This window comes from Nicotiana tabacum, chromosome 22 (assembly GCF_000715075.1).
Source record: "Nicotiana tabacum cultivar K326 chromosome 22, ASM71507v2, whole genome shotgun sequence".
NCBI classification, from domain to species: Eukaryota; Viridiplantae; Streptophyta; class Magnoliopsida; order Solanales; family Solanaceae; genus Nicotiana; species Nicotiana tabacum.
Genome location: NC_134101.1, coordinates 70,259,191 through 70,269,536, shown reverse-complemented (window position 1 = coordinate 70,269,536; position 10,346 = coordinate 70,259,191). Strand labels below are relative to the sequence as shown.

At 39.6% G+C, this 10,346-nt stretch overlaps 2 protein-coding genes across 2 annotated transcripts; one reads left to right on the top strand and one right to left on the bottom strand.

The window, feature by feature from the left end:
• Positions 1 to 314: 314 nt before the first annotated feature.
• On the top strand, positions 315 to 7,468 carry LOC107787433 (putative receptor-like protein kinase At3g47110). Its single transcript, XM_016609002.2, has 2 exons — positions 315 to 3,926; positions 6,765 to 7,468. The coding sequence occupies exons 1-2, from the start codon at positions 1,223 to 1,225 to the stop codon at positions 7,184 to 7,186; spliced, it is 3,126 nt and encodes a 1,041-aa protein (XP_016464488.1). The 5' UTR covers positions 315 to 1,222; the 3' UTR covers positions 7,187 to 7,468.
• LOC107787434 (pentatricopeptide repeat-containing protein At2g29760, chloroplastic-like) lies at positions 7,420 to 9,846 on the bottom strand. The gene has a single exon (XM_016609005.2). The coding sequence runs from the start codon at positions 9,844 to 9,846 to the stop codon at positions 7,615 to 7,617; it is 2,232 nt and encodes a 743-aa protein (XP_016464491.1). The 3' UTR covers positions 7,420 to 7,614.
• Positions 9,847 to 10,346: the final 500 nt, after the last annotated feature.

Below are 10,346 nucleotides of genomic sequence, written 5' to 3'. Positions count from 1 at the left end.
TGTGGCCGTGAATAACTTAGTGAATCAAGTAGGGGGAAAAACTTGGGAATGAGATAGAAAAAGATGGTAGTAGTAGTTTTTTTTGCTAAATATGATTTTCGGTGATCAATATTTAACCTATAGTTTAATGGGGGTGGGGTGGGGGTGGGGGGTGGATGAGAGATTGTTCACTCATACTGAGAGGAAATTTCATTTTGTAGTCAATTACAAATATTATTTTAATTATATTAATTTTTGTAGGAGTAAGTCCAATGAAAATTTCTCTTATAAGATTATTTTTTATTTGAATTGTAAGTAAATACATGCCACAATACTGAGAGGGATGCCACCACTGAAAGGAAGTCCAGTAGACTACCAATATGCCACTAGTAGTTAGGAAGACAATAAAAATGTCACACTCAACCAATCAAGGGAAGCCGAAAAATGAGACAATAAATAGTCTTCAAAATTCATACCATTCCTCCACACGTCACCATCGTTCATCATTTATTAGTCGGGTCGTGTCCCCATTAAATTCTTTTTCAACTCATACATAGTATTAACGCTATATACAGTAAATTGCTATGACTTAGTGGAGAAAGACTTCAAATATGGTAATCCCTTCTTCACTTTCCCTTCCCCTTCTCCTATATTTAGTGGAGAACCTTTTAACAGAAAAAAGAAAACCGTAGAGATCAGGGAAGTTCACTTTCTTAAGTCAAATGTCAACTCCCCATTACTCAGATCCACTGAATTCATTGGCTGCCATTCCTTGGACATAAAAAGGTGAGAAAAACTATATAAGTGACTCTTTGTTGTTTTCCTTTCCTCTTATAGAGAGAGGTGTTTGCCTACAAACAAAGTCTACAGTCAACGGACTTACTTTGACTCAGGGGTGGTACCGTGTTTGATCCGCAAATATTTCAACTGTAGATTTTAATTTGCTAAGGAAGTTTCTCTTTCTTTCTCACTGTCTTTCTCTTTTATTGAGTTTAAATAAGTTGTATAAAACAGCTAAACAATAGGTCACTTATAAGATAGTAAGTAACATGTATGTTCTTATGATAAAAATGGTACTCCACTCCACGCGGATAGTGAAAACTTGATCCTATTTCAAACAATTTTGTCCTACAGAAGACATAGTGAACTCATTATAAATTGCTGAATCAAATGCCACTCAGTCGTATCCTACCATCATTTCCTATCCCCTTTTCACCTATCACCTAACATTCCCAATTCCCTAATGGAGCTTCAAACTAGTCTTGTTCGTTTAAGCTCTCTCTTCTTTCTGTCATTCCATGCTATTCTCTTCATGTTTCTATACTTAACTTTTCCACAGTATGTGTCAGCAGGCATACTTGGGAATCAGTCAGACAAACTTGCATTGCTTGAATTTAAGTCCAAAATAATTGAAGATCCTCAAGAACTCATGGATTCTTGGAATGCCACTCTCAATGTCTGTAAGTGGCCTGGTGTTACATGTGGCCATAAACATCAAAGGGTCATTTCTTTAAATCTCAATGGCCATAGATTGGCTGGCAGTATATCACCTAGCATTGGCAATCTTTCATTTCTCCGAATTCTTGATATCTCAGACAACTCCTTCCATGGTGTAATCCCATCAGAAATTGGCCAATTGATCAGACTTCAAACCTTAAACTTAAGCTTCAACTTCATTGGAGGTGAAATTCCATTTTCCCTGTCTCGTTACTGCGTTAACATTGTTAACCTTATCCTAGACCATAATAGCATTGAAGGACACATTCCTGATGAAGTTGGTTCATTGACAAAGCTGGAAATGTTATACCTCAAGAATAACAATCTCACAGGAAATGTTCCATCTTCTATTGGAAATCTTACATCTCTGAGGGAGCTTTACATTTCCTACAATGACTTGGTAGGTGAATTACCTGATACAATGGCCAATATGAGAAGCTTTACAATTCTTGGTGCATCAGTCAACACTCTGTCTGGAGAGTTTCCCCCTGCTCTTTATAACCTTTCATCTCTTATACTCTTAAGCTTGTCATTTAACAAGTTTAGAGGTAGTCTTAGACCAGATATTGGCCTTGCCTTCCCAAATCTTCAGAATCTGTATTTGGCCAACAATTACTTCACTGGTTCAATACCAGCTTCATTGTCCAATTGTTCAGATCTTCTGCGGCTTGATATTCCTACGAACAATTTCACGGGAAATATACCGTTGAGTTTTGGCAACCTAAAGAATCTGCTCTGGCTTAATGTTCACAGTAACCAGCTTGGAAGTGGTGCACTTGATGATCTAAATTTCATAAATTCTTTAACCAATTGCAGAAAGCTTGAGTTCCTGGACATTGCTGACAACAAATTTGGAGCTATTTTGCCTTACTCTATAACTAATCTCTCGACAACGTTGACAAAGCTACTGATAGGGAACAACAGGATAAGTGGAACCATACCTAGAGAAATCTCCAACCTTGTCAATTTGGATGTGCTTAACATCAAAGGAACTCTTATCAAAGGTAGCATTCCTGATTCTATTGGAATGTTGTCAAACTTAAAAAATCTCCGCATGGATTCAAATCAGTTGACAGGAAATATCCCCTCTTCCTTGGGAAACATCACAGGATTGCTGCGCATTTATTTGCAGAACAATAGCTTGGAAGGAATCATACCTTCAAGTTTAGGAAATTGTACATCTCTCCAAACCTTAGACATTTCCCAGAATAGACTTATTGGTAGTATATCAAAACAAGTCGTAGGACTCTCCTCCTTTTCGGTACTCCTTAACATGTCTTATAACTCTCTGAGTGGTCCCTTGCCTGTCGAAATAGGTAATCTGACCAATCTTGCTGCACTTGACATATCAAACAACAAATTGTCTGGTGAAATTCCACACACACTGGGGAGTTGTTCATCCCTTGAAGTACTCTTCATGCAAGGAAACCTCTTTGAAGGAACGATTCCTCCTCTGAATAATTTGAAAAACATTCTGTATCTTGATCTTTCGCGTAATAACTTGTCAGGAGACATTCCCAAGAGTATTGCCCAGCATTTCTCTTTACAGAATCTCAATTTGTCATTTAACCACCTTGATGGAGAGGTGCCGCTTCAAGGTGTTTTTGCTGATGCAAGTAGAGTTCAGATTATGGGAAATATAAATCTTTGTGGGGGAATCAAAGAGCTGCATCTGCATCCATGTCTCACGCAAGGAAATAAAAGACCGAAGAAGCACATTGCCCTCATTATAGTACTGACTCTTGGTACTATTGCTGCATGCTTAACTTCATTGCTGCTACTTTTATTTTGCTGCAAGCAAAAAGTGAAGCAGAGGCCTAGCTCAACATCTTCTGTTGGGGAAGGATACACAAGAGTTTCCTATGAGGATCTCTTAAAAGCAACTGGTGGGTTCTCTTCAAACAACTTGATAGGATCAGGAAGTTTTGGCTCTGTATATAGAGGAAGTCTTTCTCAAGAAGGAACAATTATTGCAGTAAAGGTACTCAAACTTGACAAAAGGGGTGCTTCGAAAAGCTTTTTAGCTGAATGCGAAGCCTTGAGGAACGTAAGGCACAGGAACCTGGTGAGGATCTTAACTGTTTGCTCCAGTGTTAATTTTGATGGAAATGAATTCAAAGCTCTGGTTTATCCATTTATGGAAAATGGGAGCCTAGACGAGTGGTTACACCGGAAGGAGGGAGAGATGCTGCAGAAGAGATTGAGTATCTTACACAGATTAAACATCACAATAGATGTGGCTTCAGCATTGCAGTATCTTCACACACAATGTCATACACCTATAGTTCACTGTGATCTTAAGCCAAGCAATGTTCTTCTGGACAGTGATCTGACTGCTCTTGTGAGCGATTTTGGTTTGGCAAGATTCCTGTCTGACTCAGGTCAAGATGCTGATGTAAATCAGTTCAGCTCTGTTAGGATTAAAGGCACAATAGGTTATGCTGCTCCAGGTAAGTACTATATTTGAGATCTTACTCTGTATATAATCTGAACCCCTTTTATCTCCATAACATACTAACAATTTACTTCTGCTACTTTATACTTTGTTAAGAGACACTGGATCTCTACTTCCTGTTTTTGCGCTATTGTTACATACAACGTCTCTTCTCTTAACATTATTTGTGACAAGTCATAGTTTTTTTTACGACCAGAATAACAAACCTCAGCTTTTTGGAGTATTTGACATAACTAATAATTCCCTTATCAGAATTTATTTTTGAGAATGGTAACATTTGTATTAATAAAAGTGCACTAAGGCAGTGCATAACCATATGTACAGGGAATAGTAGATCAATCTTGATCTACCTAATTACAAAAAGCCTAACATGTCTACCAGAGATTCTGTATCCTCTATAAGACTTTCTTTACACCAAAAATGAAATAGAAGAATACAGTTCATCTTGACATCCTGAACGGATTTGTATCTGTCTTCAAAAACTCTTGAGTTTCTCTCCTTCCATACTGTCCACCATATGCATGCAGGTATCAGTCTCCACCATGTCTTTTGACTCACTGAGTCTCCGGTGTTGTTCCAAGATTTTAGTAACTCAACAATAGTAGCTGGCATAGACCATCTTAGCCCAACAATGTTAAGGAACAATTGCCACAGTTGAGTAGTAATAGGGCAGTGAAGGAATAAGTGGCTGTTCATTTCCAATTCTCTGTCACATAAAACACATCTAGAGCAAAGTTGGAATCCCCTCCTTTTCAGGTTCTCTTGAGTTAAGCATGATTCTCTTGCTACCAGCCATGTGAAACAAATCACCTTATAAGGAGCTTTAACTTTCTAGATACTCTTCCATGGCCAACCTTCTATGTGACGAGTAGTGTTTGACAACAAAAGATAAGCTGCTTTGACAGTATACATCCCATTTTTACCATTTTTCCAAATAAGAGAATCTTCATGTTCTTTAAGACCTTGGAAAGCTTCCAAAGTTGTAAAAAACTCAGCAATTCTCCCAAGCTCCCAATCATTCAGACCTCTTCTAAAATTGATGTTCCAACTTTGTTATCCCCAAGCTGCTTTCATTCTAAGATCAGGCATTGTAGCAATGCAGTAAAATTCAGGGAATAGTTCTTTTAGCGGACCATGTCCTAGCCAATTATCATTCCAAAATAATGTCTTCCTTCCATTTCCAACCTTATGCTAGTGTTGCACAACATAGAATTCCAGAACTTCCTGATAGTTTTCCAAACTCCCACTCCATAAGGAGTATTAACTGGTCTTGTGCACCACTGATCCAACTGGCCATACTTCTCATATATGACCTTCCTCCATAGAGCATTAGTCTCTAGTTGATACCTCCACAACCACTTCATGAGCAGACTCTGGTTGTGTGCCTTTAAGTTCCTGATACCTAGACTCCCTTCTCTTTTGCTGGTAATGAGTGAGTCCCAGTTAACTAAGTGAATGACTCTCTTGTCTCTATTGCCCATAAAATTCCTCCTTGCTGCATCTATTCTTTTTCTCACCTTAACTGGAATAGGAAATAAGGACATGACATATGTTGGAAGTGCATCCAAAACAGAATTCACCAAAACCACTCTACCTCCCAGAGATAAATATTGGCTCTTCCAAGTTGCAAGTCTCTTTTCACATTTTTCTACCACAACATTCCATATTTCCTGGGATTTATTCTTAGAACCCAATGCCAAACCCAAGTAAGTGGTTGGCAGTGATCCCACCTGGCAATCCAAAATTGTAGCTAATACCTGAATGTTTTGAACTTCCTTGATCGGAAACAACATACTTTTCCTCCAGTTCACATGCAACCCTGAGACCGCTTCAAAGACAACCAAAATGAACCTTAGATGTCTTAGTTGCTCAACCTTAGCTTCGCAAAACACCAGTGAATCATCATCATACAAGAAATGTGTGATCTCCAAGCTACTATCCTCCCTATTTGATGCAGAGAAACCCCTAATCCACCCATTCCTTTTGGCAATTTGCAGCATCTGACTCAGCCCTTCCATGGCTATTAGAAATAGGAAAGATGACAAGAGATCTCCTTGTCTAAGACCTCTCTCTGATGCAAAAAATCCTTCTGGGGAGCCATTGACAAGAATGGAAAATTTCATAGTTTTAATACAAAAAGAGATCCACTTAATCCATTTTGCACCAAAACCCATATCCTTTAGCATTTTTAGAAGAAAGTTCCAATTAACATGATCATATGCCTTCTCAATATCTAGCTTGCAAAGGATCCCTGGATACTGCCCTTTCAATCTAGAGTTCACACACTCATTAGCTATCAATGCAGCGCCCATGATTTGTCTCCCTCTTATAAATGACATTTGATGACCATCAACCAGCTTATTCACTACTCTCTTCAATCTTTCTGTCAGCAGCTTGGATATGATCTTATACACACTTCCAATTAGGCTAATTGGTTTAAAATCCCGCAGCTCCTTTGCTCCATTCTTCTTAGGAATTAGTGCTATGTATGAGGCATTGAAACTCTTTTCAAAGTATTCATTATTATGAAAATTCTTAATGGTTTTCATGAGATCCTCCCTGACTATCTCCCAACACTTATGAAAGAACCCCATAGTGTATCCATCCGGCCCTGGGGCCTTAGCACATAGTTTAAGACTTTCCAGTACCTCATGTTCGTCAAAATCCCTTTGCAGCCATTCCCTTTCTTCCTCTGAAATGCAAGGCCCATCCATTAAATTATAGTTTGAAAATTGATACGAGTGATCAGTGTTGCTGAAGTATTTTCTTGACAAATGCGTAGGATCTCTAATATAGCTATGAAACACCTTCTCTAATACATCAAAATTTGCAGAATATGGCATGGGTGGTCAAGTATCAAGTCAAGGAGATATCTACAGCTTTGGGGTTCTTTTATTGGAGATTTTCACGGGGAGAAGACCAACCAGTGAACTATTTGAGGAGAATGAAAATCTTCACAGCTTTGTTAAGCATGCATTGCCTGGTCAAGTGATGCATGTTGTGGATCAAACTGCTTTATATGACAAAGAACCAGCGGATCTTATGGATATACTCAGCTGCAGAAGTGACTTCACAAGTGAATTTGTTGAATGCTTGGTTTCTATTCTTACCACTGGAGTTGCTTGTTCAGAGGAAGCTCCACTAGCCAGAATGAACATGGGGCGGGTTATTTTGGATCTCATTTCCATCAGAGACAAATTAAGCAAAATTTTAGTTCATTCAAAGAAAGTGAACAGCTCAAGAAAAGGTGAATAGTAATGTACTTAACAGTTTTTAACTGGACTTATTTCGCTTACTACCCGCCTCCAACCTCCTCTTCCATGGGAAAAGAGATCCGTCCGGGACAAAAGTACAATTTGACCTATGCTACTTTACCTTCTTTGGCACTTTCCTTTTCTTGTTTCACTTTTGCATCGACATGAATGTTATGTACTCAGGCAAGTTTATAATCATCCAATATTTGAAGGTTTGAGGTAAACTTAGCATATGAAATAACCTTGATTGCTATTTATTACAGCTCCTATATTGGTGTCTCTAGTCTGCATCATGTTTCATCTACATATTAATTACAATGCATCCCCAATCATCTGCCCTACCTGAGCTATTAGCTCCATAGGGAGGCAATATATAAAAAAATGAACATCACCTCACTCTACAGTTCACTATATAGTCAATTCTAACACTCACCAGTAGTCCTTACATGAGCAATTCCCCTCTTTAAAATGATGGAATCGGTAGCGATCCCTCAATAGTATTTCTCGATCATAAAGCTTGGAGAGAAGCTTCGCAACAGCGTGGCAGTCCCCACAAACACGTAGATTCTTCACGATACGAATTGGTTGAGATGGAGCCGCACTGATAAGTCCAAATGCCATAGCTAGCTTCTCACTGTGAAGATTTAGGGCTTGCTCCTGCATATCTTCTTCTTCAATAAGTTGCAGTACTTGAGACTTGTTGGAAACGTAACCTACAGACTTCAGTCTAGCTGCAATCTCATCCAATTTTGCATAGATTTTCTGTGACAGAGGGTGAGTATTATCTCCCACCAGAAACTCGTGAACAATACCATTGACCTCAATTGAGCTACAACCTGGTTCTTTCTTCAATCCACATTCACTCATAAGCTTCCTTAACATAGAAACCTCGTCCCATTTCCCTGATTTTGCATAAATATTGGATAAAAGTACATAGGCACCATGATTTTCAGGTTCCAACTCAACTAATTGATTACAAGCCCGTTCAGCTAGTTCAAGATTGCCGTGTAATCTACATGCCCCAAGCAGAGCACCCCAAACTGATGGACTAGGGGTTACTGGCATATTCTTTATCAGCTCCACAGCTTCTTCCAATTCACCTGCACGGCCAAGTATATCAACTAGGCAAGCATAATGCTTTACACCAGGCACAATCCCATAAACAGTCTCCATCTGGTTAAAAATTGCTCGCCCCTCCTCCACCAACCCTGAATGGCTGGAAGCACATAATACATTTGTGAGTGTAACAGAATTAGGCTTGACCTTATTTTCATGCATTTTCAAGAACAAACTTATCGCATCCTTGCCACGCCCATGCATTGCCAAGCCAGCAATCATAGCACTCCACACAAACACATCTCTCACATTGACTGAATGGAACACCTCGAGTGCTTTCTCCACGTCCCCGCACTTGGAGTACATGTCGATCAGTGCAGTAGTGAGGTGACAATTTAATTTTATTACTTGCTTCTTTATATACACATGGAGCCATCCACCTAAATCAATTGCACCCAACTGAGCACACGCAGATAGGGTACACACAAGAGTTACCTCATCAGGTTTTGCCTTCTTGATGAGCTGCAACTCGTTGAAAACAGCCAAAGCCTCCTTTGGTTTACCACTCTGTTCGTAAGCTGAGATAAGAGCATTCCAAGCAGCAATATCTTGGCTAGGCATGGTATTTAAAACACTTCTTGCTGCATCAAAATTTCCCACTCTTGCATACCCAACAAGCATTGTTGTCCAAGAAACAATATCCTTCTCCCCCATCTTGTCAAACAATCTCTCAGCATCCTTAACGCTCCCACATTTCATATACATATCAAGAAGTGCATTATCTAAATTTAAGCTCTCCCTAATCCCGTTCCTCTCAATAAACGCGTGTACCCATCTACCAAACTTCAAATCCAACTTATTACCACAAGCAGACAAAAGTGCCATCATTGTCACATCATTAGGTTTCACATTCTCATCCACCATCCTATGAAACAACTTCAACCCCTCATTGGAATAACCCTTTTCAGCAAAACCCAATATCATTGTATTCCAAGAAACAACATCCCTTGTCTGCATATTCTCAAAAACCAAGTAAGCCGTGCCCAAACAACCACAATCAGCATAAAAATGAATCAATGAATTAAGCACAAATAGATCAAGACCAAATCCCCCCTTAACTACCATCCCATGAAGTGCTTTCCCGAATCGAAAAGCTTTCAACTTGGTAGATGCTTTGATCACAAATGGGTAAGTAAATTTACTGGGAAAGTCACGACCCTCACAAAGCATATTAACAAATATTAAGAGACTTTGAATGGGGTCCTGCCTAGAAGAATAGGCACGAATAAGCGTATTCCAAGAGAAGAGATTTGGTTGAGGAATTTGATCAAACACTTTCTGGGCATAATCGAGACTACAGAAATGCGATAGAGCAGAGGCTTCGATTAACTTGCTAGCTGAAAATGGGTCGAAGAAGAGCTCAACTCGGAGCATGCGGGCATGAATTTGTTTGAGCTGCTTGATGCTGTGACATTTATTAATGAGTAAGACCAGTGGATGATTTGCCAAGTAACGGTCGTTGGTGACCGTTATCGAATTTGGGTTCGGTTTTGGAAAGTGTTGGTGACGTGGAAGGGGAAAGACTTGGGTGTATGGAGTCGCCATAACTTCGTCGTCACTTCTTTTGGCTCCTAAAATATTTTTTACGTATCTATTTTCTTCCTTGTTAAAATAAAAATAAAGATATTAGCACATGCGGATGTTATAGCTCATAGGCACCTATAACTGATGTTATAACGGATGTTCCCCTGCTTATCTCTCTCCCTCGCATTCCATTCATGACCTAACAACTATCCCTCTTTCGGGGAGGGAATCACTTGCTGGATCGAACCCAAGAATAGGTTTGATCGGTCGGGTGTCGGATCAAATGAACTCTTTGATTGCTTTTTATGAAGTCGCACCGGGAGCTAGTGCTTGCAATCTAAGAATTGTTCCATGGATCTCATCGGAAATGTTTGATGCTTCTTGGGGCTTCTTTGGCGACCGTGAAGTCACCGGATGAATTGACGAGTAAATAGATCAGATTCGGACGCGGCTGTTGCTCCGCGGCGATACGGACTTGAATGGGCTGGGGCTCCCGAGATACATATGGCCGGCCCTTCGGG